The 14,275-nt window shown below is 41.8% G+C and overlaps 1 protein-coding gene across 1 annotated transcript in view; it reads left to right on the top strand.

Moving 5' to 3' along the window:
- Positions 1-13,258: 13,258 nt before the first annotated feature.
- The window catches only part of XPO4 (exportin 4), a gene marked incomplete at its 5' end in the record, with an annotated part of 69,691 nt that continues 68,674 nt past the window's right edge, over positions 13,259-14,275 (top strand). The window contains one exon of the mRNA XM_013007774.3: positions 13,259-13,373. Coding sequence (XP_012863228.2) covers positions 13,259-13,373 — 115 coding nt within the window. The remainder of the gene's footprint in view (positions 13,374-14,275) is intronic.

Genomic DNA, 14,275 nt, shown 5'->3' with positions numbered 1-14,275 from the left:
TGGAGAAGTGGGTGAGGGAGACGTGGGATGGGGTAAGATATGATAAAATAATAATAAATTATTAATGTTTGTGGGGAGCGGGGAGGGAGGGGGGAAAATGAGCTGACACCAGGGGCTCAAGTGGACAGTGGGTGTCATAAGAATGATGAAGTCAACATATGTACTAAAGTGCTGGACACAGATGATGTATGTACAGATTGTGATGAGTTGTATGAGCCCCTAATAAAATGATTATTTTTAAAAAGTGTGAAATTACCTTTGAAATAATTTCTGGATAAAAAAAAAAATTTCTGGATGCTAGCGTGTTACTTGTTGGACTGCTACCCACAAGGTCACCAATTCAAAATCACCAGTTGATCCAAGGGAGAAAGACGAGGCTTTTTACTCCTGTAAAGAGCTAAACGGTGTTGGAAAACCCACTGTCAGATATGGACTCATGAGCTGGAGTTGACTCAGTGGCCGCAAGTTATTTTACTGTTAATCCTTTCTTCAGCCTGTGGAAATAAAGCCGGTGGTAAAGTGTGATCTTGAGCAGCTGAGATCCTGCAGACTTACCCTGGTGCTGTAGCTGCAAGCGCCCCAGGAAGTGATGGGCGCATTAGGAGTGGAAAGCCACAGCCTTGCAACCCCTGGAGGACAGCTCAGCTGTGCAGACGTGGGGTTATTGCCATGAGGCCGAATTGACTGAACAGCAGGGACCAACAACCATCTCCCACAGCGCCTGGTGCCAGGCTGTCTGGACGCCTCTTAGCTCCACCAGTGACTAGCTATGTGACATCTGTCGAGTCATTTAACCTCTGCTCTGTTTCTTCATCTCCGAAGTATGAAAAGAATAATGCGTACCTCGGGGTGTTGGTGGGCAGGCTACGCAATATTTCATTCACCTAAGGAAGAAAGTGCTTAGTGCAGTGTCTGACACATAGTTTAAATCCCCTGTCCCCCAAACTCATTGCCATCGAGTCACTTCTGGGTCATAGTGGCTTGTATAGAATTTCTGAGGCCATAAATTTTTTTTTTTTTAATTCCCCTCTGAGGCCATAAATCTTTATGGGAGTAGCCATCTTCATCTTTCTCCGGATGAACAGCTGGTGGGGTTGAACCGCTGACCTTGTACTTAGCAGTGTAATGCTTACCCGGCACATAGTTAGTGCTCTGTGAATGTTAAATACTTTTATTCTTTAATGTATCAAGTAACATTGCACCATTACACATAAATCAGGTTCTGTAGTAAGTACTCATTTAATATTTATTGACTTAATTGCATTTCTTCTAGAATAGTGCTGCCTGAGAACGTTCTCTGTTGGTGGAAAACATAGCTGCAGTCTCGGATAAGGGTGGTCATTAGTTACAGGTGCCTGATGAGGACTTGAAAGGTGGCAGGGGCAATGGAGCCACTGAATTTCTCATTTAAGTTAACTTTAATTATGAATGGAAATTGGCCCATCTGCCTCCTGGGTACCTCGAGTGCTGCTGTCTACCTCCGAGTTCATCCTCTTATTCCGTGACAACTGGACACTTGGTGAAATGGCTTCCTTTGTCAATTTTCTTTTCTTTGCCGTCACAGACAGAAAATGAAAAATTCTGAATTTTCAATGGTATTTAGTGAAACTTAACACTACAGAGGCAATGCCTCTAGACACATTTTTCATAAATACCAAAAGCTGGCGGGGCAGGGAAAGAAATTTACAGGTCACTCACATTCAAGGACAGTTGTAGTCCCAGGCACTGTGAACCCTGAGGAGGAGCCTGTGAGGCTCCCTAGGGATCCCTGGTGGAGCCCTGGTGGTGTAGTGGGTAATACTTACCACTTTGGGCTGTGATCTGTAGCTGGCAGTTAGAAACCACCTCTTCAGAAAGAATAGGCTTTCTGCTCCCGTGAACAGTTTAGTGTCTTGGAAACCCATGGAAGGTTAGCATTGACTTGATGGCAATAGGTTTGGTTTGGTGTGTGAGTCTACTAGTTTCTTTAGTATCTGTTTTAACATTTGGTGTTTGCTGTTGAAATCAAGTGCAGTTAAACAAAATTAAAAAAACATTTTTTAATCTCTCAATTTTGTTATGTACAGGTTTTGCATGAGCACTGTGAAATGTTCTTCACATTGCTATCCTTAATTTCTTATAACTGTTCTACTCCAGGAGCCCTGGTGGCATACTGGGTTACATGTTGGCCTGCTAACCACAAGGTCAGCCCTTTGAACCCTCTAGCCAGTCTGGGCAGAGAGAGGAGACGTTCTGCTCCTGTTTAGGAAGATGGCTGGACGAGCTCAGTCATCTTTCTTTAGCCTTCGAAACCTGCAAGGACCTGCAAGTTGTACCTTGTCCCGTAGGGTCTCTATAAGCCAGAGCTGCCTCAGTGGCAGTGAGATTTTGATTTCTATTCCAACATCTGGGTTGCTATGAGTCAGGGTCAACTCGATGGCAACGGGGAAGATTTAGAGTTTTGTGATTTTTGCATAAATTCTATGTTGCATGTGCCCTTCGGTCATTTATATTTTTCATTCTGGACCATTTTCTTGGTTTATCCACTTGGATAACTACAGTTCTATTTCACTGTTTCCCAAAGTGTTGACACTGCCTTTTTCGGAGATGGTGGTACATTGGTGGAGACTGCCCTCTGTGGTGGGCGGGGTGCTCCAAAAGCAGGTACTTTATCCAGCGTTATGGGCTATGGTGCAACATTTTTTAATTTCCAGGGGGAGTATTGAGTAATTATTTTTTTCTGAAAATAGGGCACTAAGTCAGATAAGTTTGGGAACTAGTTCAATCGTTTAAAGGCTTCAGAAACCATTATGTGACTGTACTACAAAATGTTCCTTGTTGGTAGAAATCCAGCTTGTTACCCCTTTTTGGTTGTTGCTACTAGAGTGCTCTAGGAACATCTTTGTGCCTTTATATGTACAGTATGTGGGAGAGATTTTCTAGGGAATGACTGTCTATAAGTGGAGTTCTGCTTAACTTGCTGTTTAGCACCATCAGCCTTTCCCAGATAATTCCAAATTCCAAGTGAATGTCCCATTTTATATTGCCATCAGCAGTTTAACCGAGTTCACCTTCCTTAAAACTTCCCACGTGGTCATTTGTGTACTTTTTGGTTCAGCTGATCAGTCAGAAATAATAGTTTGTTTCCATCTCTGTGCTTATGAGTGAGGTACTTACTGTATGCTTCCTGGTAGAATAGTGGTTATACATTGGCCTGCTAACTGCAAGGTCAGCAGTTCGAAACCACCAGCTACTTTTTACTCCTGTCAAGAGTTGAGAGTCTTGGTAGCCCACCGGGGCAGTTCTGTGCTGTTTTATAGGGTTGCTGTCAGTAGACATCAACGTAATGGCAGTGACTGGGTATGGGTATAAGCCTCCATGTTTATTAGCCCTTGTTATTGTCTAGTCAAATTATCTGGCCTGTTCGCTGCCTGCCTGTTGCAGTGTGCTTTAGTCTGGGTGGGCTTTGGATTGGATTTGGGCTTGGTTTTCAGTCCTCACTTTCTGTCTTCAGGTTCTGGCATGCTGCTTGGTAAATAGTCCTAAATCAACATATTTCAAATGAACAGGAAACCCAAGTAACAGTGTCTTTAAAAAGGAGCTATGGGAGTGTATTGGTTACATATTTAGCTGTTAACCACAAGGTCAGCAGTTCGAACCCACCAGCTGCTCACAGAAGAAAGATGAGGCTGTCTTCTGTAAAGATTTAAAGTATTGGAAACCCACAAGGGGGTGGGGAGGCAGTTCTCCTCTGTCTTACAGGTTCGCTGTGAGTCAGTATCAACTCGGTGGCAGGATGCTTTTGGTTTGGTTTTGGAAAGGTCGCTTACGGTACTTTTCTCTCCTGTGCAGTATGGAGTTGGGTGATCCAGAGATGGATCCAGGATGCCAGGGGCCCAGGTGGACACACCTTTTCTGTTGGACAAGGCTTAGCACGTGGCTTCTGCCTTCTAGCTCTTCTGATGTTCTAAGAAGTTTGGTAATGCCAGGTCCATTTCCAGAGAACAGGAAAGGAGAATTCTGACCCAAAAATGATTTTTTAAAAAAAGAAGAGATAATTTCTAGCTGAGTCTGCTTCCTCTCTGAAGCCCCACCTGAAACTTTGTTTATATCTCATCGGCCATAACTTAATGCCAAAGCTGCTCTCAGCTAGCAAGGGGACTGGGAGGTGACCTTCAGCTGGGCACATTGCTGGGTGAGTAACGTAACGGTTCTTTTAGTAAAGAAGAGGTGGGGGGCACATGAATATTGGGGAGGTTGGCAAGTCTGCTGAGTCGCTGCTCTCCCTTTTTTATGAGAGTATTTACATTCTGAATGTCAGCCCTTTGTTAACGATGTGCAGTCCACTTCAGGAAAGCAAGCTCATTGCCAGTGTGCTCATTTCTGACTGCGGGGACAAAGTAAAACTGCCCCTATGGGTTGTTGAGAATTGAAATCTTTTTTTTTTTCCAGTTTAATTTCTTTTTAAAAAATGTTTGTTCCTAATTGTTCTGCGGCTGGTCTTCAAGTCCTGTCATTTCCAGAACTTTTGATGGTCTTCCCAGAGCACAAATCAAAACACTTTATTGTTCTATTAAAAATCCTAAGTACCTACTCATTTGCCTTCAGGTAAAGTCTAATTTCATGAGTCGTTGCTTATGTTAGGTGCTGTTGAGTTTATTTGTACATCAGGACAGAACTGCCCAGTCCTGTGCCATTCCCAACACTAGCCATGCTTGAGCCCATGTGGCAGCCACTGTGTCAGGGTCTTCCTCTTTTTCACCCACCCTCCACTGCTTTACTAAAAGCAGGGTGTCTTTTCAAGAGACCAGTCCCTTTTGATAACATGTCCATAGTATGAAATAAAGCCTCGTCACCCTCACTTTTAAGAAGCGTTTTTTTCTTTTTCCTGGACAGATTTGTTCATTAATACAGTACTTCATGGTATATTCTGTATTAAGGAATATCCACACCATAAGCCCATATCCACCAATTATTTTTATGATATTTTATGTAAATCATTTTATTGGGGACTCTTAAAACAATCCATGCATGCATCAATTGTATCGAGCACATATTTTTACGTATGTTGCCATCATCATTGGTATCAGCTCCTCTTTTTCCCCTCCCCTCCCACCCTCGTGACCCTTTGATAAATTATAAATTATTATTATTTTCATCTTACGCCACCCACTGTCTCCCTTCTCCCACATTTCTGTTATTCTTCCCCCTGGGGGGGGTTGTTTATATGTTGATCATTGTGATCGGGTCCCCCTTTCTCTCCCTTTGCCCCCCACCTTTCCCCTACCCTCATGGTATTGCTACTCCCGTTACTGTCCCTGAGGGGTTGATCTGTCCTGAATTTCGTGTGTCAAGGGCTCTTATCTGTACCAATGTGCATGCTCCGGTCTAGGTAGATTTGTAAGTCAGAACTGGGGTCATGGTATATAGTAGTGGGGAGGAAGCATTAAAGAGCTAGAGCAGTGGTTCTCAACTGTCCTAATGCCATGACCCTTTAATACAGTTCCTCATGTCGTGGTGACCCCCCAACCACAAAATTATTTTCGTTGCTACTTCATAACTATAATTTTGCTACTGTTAAGAATCGGGCGATCTCTGTGAAAGGATGGTTTGACCCACAAAGGGGTCACGACCCACAGTTTGAGAACCGCTGAACTAGAGGAATGTTGTATGTTTTGTTGGTGCTATACTGCACTCTGACTGGCTCATCCCTTCCTTGTAACTCTTCCATGAGGGATGCCCAATTGTCTACAGATGGTCTTTGGTTCTCCACTCCGACTCCTCTCATTCACATCAACATGATTGATTGTTTGGGGTCTGAGACTTTTATAAATTTTTACGAGAGTAGAAAGCCTCATCTTTCTCCACCAGGGCTCTGAAATGCAGTACAGTTAGTGACTTTTAATCTGAGGTTCACCTTTGTTTTATTTTTGGCACCTTCTAAGATTAAGAAAGGAGCCCTGGTGATGCTGTTAGGTAAATGTTGGATTGCTAATCACAGGGTCAGTGGTTCAAATTCACCAGTGCATCTGCAGGAGAAAGATGAGGCTGTCTACTCCCAGGAAGATTTACAGTCTAGGAAATCCTCCAGAGGGTCTCTGTGAGTCAGAATCCACTCAGCAGTGGGCTTGGTTTGCTTTGGGTGTTAACATTTGGAAGGCTGTTGTTTAAATATAAAATTGCTTTATTTTACATAGTATGTATGCCTTTTGTGTCTTATTTAAGAAACCTAAGACGTCATGTATGACAAATTAGTGAGGAAAAGAATGACTAAATAAATATAGCTGGGAAAAACTGGCTCTTTATAACAAAAACATTAAATTCGATCTTTACTGATCTCATACCACATGAACTATAAATTTAAGCTTTAAAAACAAAAAGCAAACCTTTGAAACTACTAACAACTTTTAAAAATTAATAAGAAAGCATAGCAGAATAAGATGCCAGAAACTGCGATATATGAAATACCAGTGACATGGCTTCCAGCATCACAGCAACACACAAGCCCCCACAGGGCAGCAAACCGACAAGCAAGTGGTGATGTCCTATCATAATAGCATGGACTTATTGGCAGCATTTTGCAGATGGGGAACCCTGAAGTACAGGGAGGTAGCTCTTATCATTGCCCAGGGTGCCCTAACTGGTGTGCTGCAGAAATGAGATTATAAACCAGATCTTTCTGATTCTAGTATCATGTTTCTATAATAAAAGGGGTGCAGAAGCTTGTGTAAAGGGGCTGTTGAGATAAGGTAGACTTGTTTATGACCAAAGGAAAGGGAGTCACTGCTAAGGGTAACCTTAAGAAGAGAGATGAGGAAGGACAGGAAGCTCTTGGGGAAGAAAGAAAGAGATTGTCGGTTTAACAGGAAGTTATGTGGGAGGAAATCACTCTGCAAGAAATTGGAGGGGCATCTAGAAGGGGGAGGGGGAATACCGGGATGAAGAATGATTTTGAAAGGAATGTATATAAAGGAGCTCATCAGACTGGAAGGCTCTTACTTTGGGAAAGTAAAAGAAGATCATTTTTGGAGAGAAAGAAGTGTTGTAAATTGCCTTCAAGTTTGCTACAAAGCCAAAAACCAATTGCCATCGAGTCAATTCTGACTCATAGTGAACATAGGTTGCCTTCTATATAAAAGATTCTATAGATGGGCCTGTGATATCCGTGATTTGAACCAATGGCTGTGACTATTGTGTCAATACATCTCATTAAGGCCTTCTATTTTTTTGAAACGTGGTATTTTTTTTCTGGTGGTGGTTTTTTCGTCATGACATGCCCAAAGTGAATGTGTTGAAGTCTTGCTAGCCTCTCTTCTAAGGAATGTTCTGATTGTGTTTCTTTTAAGATTGCTTTGCTTATGTTATATGTAGCACTCTTCGCCAACACAATTTGAACCCATTAGTTCTCTGTCTTCCTTATTCATTGTCCACCTCTCTCATGCGTTGATGCTATTGAAAGGGCATGGCGCGGGTCAGGCCCTGCTCGTCAGCAGAGAAGCATCTGTGCTTTCTAGTGTTTTAGAGGCCTCTGCAGTAGATTGCCCACTGGGTTATGCCACTTGTTTTCCTGACTGCTGCTCCCTGCGTGTTACTGCGGACCCAAGTCACATGAAATCATTGATAATGTCAGGCTTCTCTACACTTATTATGATGTCTCTTGGTCCAACTGTGAGGGTTTTTGTTGTCTGTTGATGTAGTCATAGGCCAGATTGATGATGATGGTCTTTTACTTCTCGTTTTCGTTTCTGACACACAAGGTTGTGTTTGCTATATATTGCAGGTTGTTGATGAGTCTTCCCCCTGATACTGCATTCTTCATATAGTTCACCTTCACAGATTACCATCAGGTTGACCAAGTAAGGTGGAAGGATACAATCCTGTTATACACCTGTTCCAATTTCAAACCGTGCAGTTTTCCCTTGTCTGTATCCAGGATGTCTTCATGAGCTCATTGACGTGTTCTTCATAATGCACGTCATAATTTGTTATGACCCCCACACAATCGGATTCCTTTGCATAAAACAGGTATTCTCAGCTTTCTAAATTTTTATGTGGACTAGTGTTTCCAGCATGGCATCTGTTTGGAGCACCTCAGTCAGTATTTCTTCAGTTCCTGGAGACTTGTTATTCACCAGTACCATCTTCTGTGCAATTCGCGTGTCTTCCTTTAGCACAGCAGTTCTTTTTCAGAGGCTTTATTCTGAAGTGATTGTACATCAGTCAGTTCTTATTGGTATGAACCCATCACCACCGAGTCATTTCCCATGGGTAACAACCCCGTATGGGAGTACTGAGCCTGTAAATCTTTACTTGAGCCGATAGCCTCATCTTTCTCCTGAGAGGAGTCTTGTGGGTTTGAACTGCTGACCTTGCAGTTAGCAGCCTATTGCTTATCCCACAGCACTGTCGGGGCTCCTTTCTTATTGGCATAACCCAGCCACTCATCAAGTGTGTTCTGACTTCTATGGCCCTATGCGAGCAGATAGCCTTTCTTCTCCTACGTAGCAGACTGGTGGGTTTAAATTGCGCGCTCATAGTGACCCTCTGTGGGTTTCCGAGGCTATAACTGTTTATAGTTTATAGGAGTAGAAAGTCCAGTCTTTCTCCTGAGGAGTTACTGATGGTTTTGAACTGCCAACTATGCAGATGGCAGCCCAACCAGTATACCAGGGCTCCTCCTTGTTAGTTTAATGACTGTGTATTCCTTCCATCTGCTTTGCAGACTTCCTGTGTTGTTCTATTTGGGGGGGGGGGGCATAGAATTCTTTAATAATGCAATTAAAGGCCTATTTTTTACAGTTTGAGAACTGATTGTAGTAAGAACTAAAGTTAGATGAGAAGCTTGAAACAAATTTGAAAGGATGACTTTGGGGTATGTGCTAGGGAATTACAAAGGATTAATTAGGTTAGTGGCTCAAATTTGCCTCCATTGAAAGGCTCAGTACTCTGTAGGATACAATGAAATACTGGCTGGATGAATTTAAAGTAAGAAAGTATTATTTTATGCCAGTGATTTTTTTTTTTTTTAGATACAGTTCTGAAGATTTAGCAAAAACACTACAGTATAGGGATTGGGAACAGAAAATTGAGCACATTCCTATTATTAATTTTCAGTGAATGAGTTAAGCTCATTTTGGTTTTGAGTGGTAGGTAAGCCATTTTCTAATTGGAATATTATACCATCCTATTTCTCTAAAAGATGAGAGGAATCGACAAACTGATTAGTTAACTAATTAAGACATTTCCTAAGATGAGGCCCGTATCATAACTTCAAATCAAGTTTTCTACTTTTGGTTATTTTGTACTTATAAGTAGTGCTTGAGTTTCAAACTGATTTTGATGGCCTCATTTTTGCTTTTTTATAATTATATTTAAAAAAACAAACTCACGTACATTGAGCTGACTTTTAACTCATAGTGACTTCATTGGGAAGAATAGCCTCATTTTACTCTCAATGGAGTGCCTGGTGGTTTAGAACTGCTGACTTTGCAGTTAGCAGCCCAACACGTAAACCACTATGCCGCCAGGGTTCCTCATAATCATATAAGCAATATATATATTAAGCCAAGACTACTATGTGGTTTTTCTATGAGATATTAGCCATGCAGACTGATAAGACAAATGTTATGTAAGGAAAGGGGTTTAATGCATGGCTGTTGATGTCACACAGAGGGACTTAGGGTGACTGGCTGTTAGGGAGCCCTGGTAGTGCAGTGCTACAATCCGCACAGGTGGCAATTCGAAACCACCAGCAGCTCCATGGGAGAAAGACTGGGATTTCTCTACTGTTCCATAAGCAAGTTACAGTCTCTAAAACCCCGGTGGGGGTGTGGGGGTGTCAGGGGGTTCGTAATGAGTCAGCATTGACTTGAAGGCAGTGAGTTGAGGTGGTTTTAATAGCAGTTAATAGATGAGAAAAGTTCATGGAAAAATGTGACTGAAAAATACTGGAATTTTTCCATGAACCTTTTTAAGCCTCCTGGTACATAGCCACAACTGAGTAGCTATTTTTTGAATGAATAGAAACTATTTAGATCAGGGGTCCTCAAACTTTTTAAACAGGGGGCCAGTTCACTGTCCCTCAGACCCGTTGGAGGGCTGGACTATAGTTAAAAAAAACAAACTATGAACAAATTCCTGTGCACACTGCACGTACCTTATTTTGAAGTAAAAAGACAAACGGGCCCAAAACACCCGGCGGGCCAGATAAATGTTCCTGGCACGTGGCCCACGGGCCATAGTTTGATGATGCCTGATTTAGATCATTTGAGACTCCCTCCCTCCCTCTACTGCTTCCTCACTTCCTTCCCCTCCCTCTCTCTCCCCTACCTCTTTAGTAATAGATCTTATATACAGTGTTGCAGTGTGAAATTTGCTGATGTTCTCATTGTTATGCCAGCCCCAAAAGACTGAGATTGGATTTATAAAGATATTGATAATAAAAGTCAGTAATACAACTATGTATATATGCACGTATACATATGCATACATACATGCACAAATATAAAGATATTCGATTTACGTAAGACCTGGCTTACAGCAGAATTGGAGTGCTCTCAGAGTCCACCTGGGGTGGGCCTAGCTCTGCCCACTGGTAGTGTTCTCCAGGAATTTCTGTAAATGGGAAGAGTCTGGCTGGGCTAGTGGGTCGAGGAGGATTTAGTTAGGGATTTGTGCGGTCCAGGTCTTTGGCTGGTGTGATACCTTAGAGACGTGTCCATGTTTCTCCCATTAGTGCTTTCATTTCCGGGAAGGCACCTGGGGTTGGCCAGCTGCTCTTTCCTCTGCTGCAACCGCGGTGGGTGTCTCCACTCTACTACCCCTCTTACTATCCCCAGCCTCGGAATCTTTTGATACCATCCCAGAATTGAATTCACATTTTACTCTTCGTGACAGAAAACATAAGCCAGGAATACAACGGCTCCTTCCTTATTTCTTTACCGAAGGCCTAAAACACCTGGAAGATTGTATTAGATCTCAGAGGAAGACTGTGAGGGGGAGATTTGCTTCCTTTGTAGCCCCACACTTAAAGAGGGAGTCGTCTTACGAAAACTGTACATATAAAGCACTTTATACTAAGAGGTAGGGTCCTGGACTCGGATTTCCTGGATTTGATTTCCAGCTCTGCTTCCTGCTAGTAGTGTGACCTTGGGTTACCTCCTTAATCTCCCTGGGCCATGTTTCCTCATCTGTAAAATAAGGATAATAGTATCTGCCTCACAGAGTTATTGTTAGGATTGATGAGAAGAGATACACACGCGTCCTTGCAATACCCAGTATATGCAAATAGCCAATTCCTTTGACTGCTAACCAAAAAGTTGGGGGTTTAAGCCCAGATAACTACTGCAAATAAGTAATGATGCAGTCTGCCAATAGAAGGTTGATACCTGAGGTACACGAGGTGTGTGGGGGTCGTGGTGATAGGAAATCAGTTGTGCCTGGTGGAGAAGATGGGTCTGGGATGGTCAGGTGTGGGGGCGACGAGCAGATTTCTGAAGGGTGAGTTCTGAGCTCTGACAGGCAGGGTGGGGGTTCTGTTGAGTGTCTCCGGATTTTATGATGCAGACATTTGGTATGTGGACATTGGTGGAGCCCTGGTGGCATAGGGGTTACAGGTTTGGCTGTGATCACCAAGGTCAGCAGTTCGAAACCACCAGCCTCTCCGAGGAGAAAACTGGGGTTTTCTACTCCTGAAAAGAGTTACAGTCTTGGAGACTCACAGGGACCAGATCTACCCTGTCCTATAGGGTCACTATGAGTCGGCATCGACTCAATGGCAGTGAGTGCTGTCATTTTTAACCTGGTCTTGGAATCTAAAGTGAATACCATACTGCATCTGTAGTGCTCTTAAGGTCAAGGAGAACAAGGAATGTATGATTCAGAAATTGCTTGGGTAACCCAGGGTTGATGGTATTTATGACAGCAGGCCACGTGAGAGTAGTGCTTAGTAATGTGCCAGAACTTGAGGGGAGAGCCAGTGAGTATAAATAGTGAAATACAAGTATTAAAACACAATATTCTAATACAAGACTTTTTTAGAGAACTGTAGAGGGTGCTATATCATTAGAGACTTATTAGTTTATCTAATGACAAAAATTCCCTGCATCAGAAGCCAGTTCTCTTGACTGTACTGTACATCTTTTCTTACTGTTTTAACTGAAATGAGAATGACGAAAGTTACCTTAAAGCTGCCCTGGTGGTGCAGTGGTTAAGGCTATGCTGCTAATGGTTTGAAGCCACCGTGGGAGGAAGGTGTGGCAGACTGCTTCCATGAAAGCGACAGTCTCGGAACCCTGTCCTGGGGGGTTGCTGTGAGTTGAAATTGACAGTGTTGCATAATGGATATAATTTATAATCCATAGTGAGCTCACAATATTTGATTGCAAAATGTTTTTCATCTTCCACGTTCTTAGAATGTAGTTGCAGTTGTGATTTCCCACTCTTGTTGTTAGAATAAGCCCATTGCCAGCCAGTTCATCCCGCTTCCCCCACCAGCCAGCCCTTAGCTCCGCGGACCTCCAGATGGAGAGGAGACTGATGTAAGATTGGTGGGCTACAGGAGCAGTCTCTTCGCCAGTTGGGTCTTGATAGGTCTAAAGGTAGACATACTAGGTCATGGGAATGTGTATTTTAGCTCTGGCTCAGAAACATTTTATCTTCAGGAAACAAAAAATTAGAATTTTGTTCTGAACCATCTTCTAAACAGGGCTGGTTCAGGAGCTGTTTTTATTCATGTAAAAGCTTTCTTCTGGCTCAGTAAATTTCAGAGGGGAATCCCATCCATTCCAAACTTGAATTATTCCCTATTTTTTTGTTGAATGATGGCTTTAGAAAAGTCGAGAGTTAGAATTGCCTGATAATATTTGTATCTTTAAAGGGTTGCTTTTAGAAAGCAGTCTTTAATAACTTTTGGGTTCAGCTTCACCAGTGTTAACAAGTTAGAAGTTTCTGGAACTTGATTGACTCAGTAGTGTATTTAGACTTAGAATATATTTTGGAGTAAATGGTGATGCCAAGCCTACTGTTTTTAAAATTTTACCCAAAGTGTTAGAAAAGTTTCGGTCTCGTTTTAAAGGATTCTGTGGTGGGAACTTTGCTAGGGCCTTCTTCCTTTTTCTAGAAACCCTAACTTAAGTATTTATCCAGATCCTGAAAAATGAAAGCAAGAATTTGTTCTTCCCACCCTCCAACAGTGAAAATATTTACTCTTGTTATGGGAGAAATATTGTTTCAGCTGTCATTAACAAGTGGTTTTTTTCCCCCTCTCTGTCTCCTGTAAACTCTGAAGGCACCACCTTCCATGGTTAACAACGAGCAGCGCCAACATGCAGAGCACACGTTCTTATCATTTAGGAAATCAAAATCACCATTTGCCGTTTGCAAGCATATTTTGGGTAAGTATTCATTTAAAAAATATTCTTGCATAATCAAACTGCCTTTTTCATTTTTGAACATTGAATGGTTTGCATTCCTTTAAAAAGAAATAAGTTTATATGGTTATACTTTTTCACTGATAATCATTCTGCTAAAGTGGCTTTAAAGATACCCAGGAAAGCCAGATAGAAAACATCTTGTTTTTAATTCGGATTTTAAAAAAAACAAAACAAAAAAGACAGTATTCAATAGTTTGCTTTATTATTTGCTAGGTATTAGCTTTAAAATTCATATCATTAGGCATAGCATTTAACAAAAATTTTATGATTTTATAATTAAAAAATTTTGAACCACATCAGAATTTATTGGTAATTTATTTTGGAAGTTCCTACATTTTCTTCCTTTTTGTTGTTTCTCTCTCACTCTCTTTATTTTAACCAGGTAGTTTTTACTAGGCTTGCTAGCAAATATTACTCAGTCTAGGTAGAGTAGTACCACATGTCCTAAAAAGAAAATGTTTGATTTTTACTTTGAGTTAATTTTATTTTTTACTTTTACTTTCATAAAGTATGCAATGTCTGATGTGTACCAAAATGATTCTTTTCCTTTTCAAGCAATCATAGGAATTATAATCTATTATTCAAAGATGATATTTACCAATAAGACTTAAGTGATGTTGCCATCTGTCTCTTGGAAAAATTTTCAGTAACAGTAAGAGAGATGGCATTGGCTATTACTATTTTAGACTGTGTTTCCTGTTGCCAACTTTGGTCATTGGTCCCGTCTCTGATAACCTGTATGTAAGGCTCAGAAAGGCTGCTCCCACCCTCCGAGCCCCAGCATTCCTTGGGTATGGGCTGGGAACAAAGACAGCTGACCTTTAAAATTCCGAGTTAGTAGTCAGACTTCCCTGTTAGTCCCG

Source organism: Echinops telfairi, unplaced genomic scaffold, assembly GCF_000313985.2.
Source record: "Echinops telfairi isolate 266 unplaced genomic scaffold, ASM31398v2 ScPeMD7_2565;HRSCAF=3150, whole genome shotgun sequence".
Taxonomy (NCBI): Eukaryota; Metazoa; Chordata; class Mammalia; order Afrosoricida; family Tenrecidae; genus Echinops; species Echinops telfairi.
The sequence above is the reverse complement of the archived record's forward strand: the minus strand, read 5'-3'. Positions and strand labels throughout refer to the sequence as shown.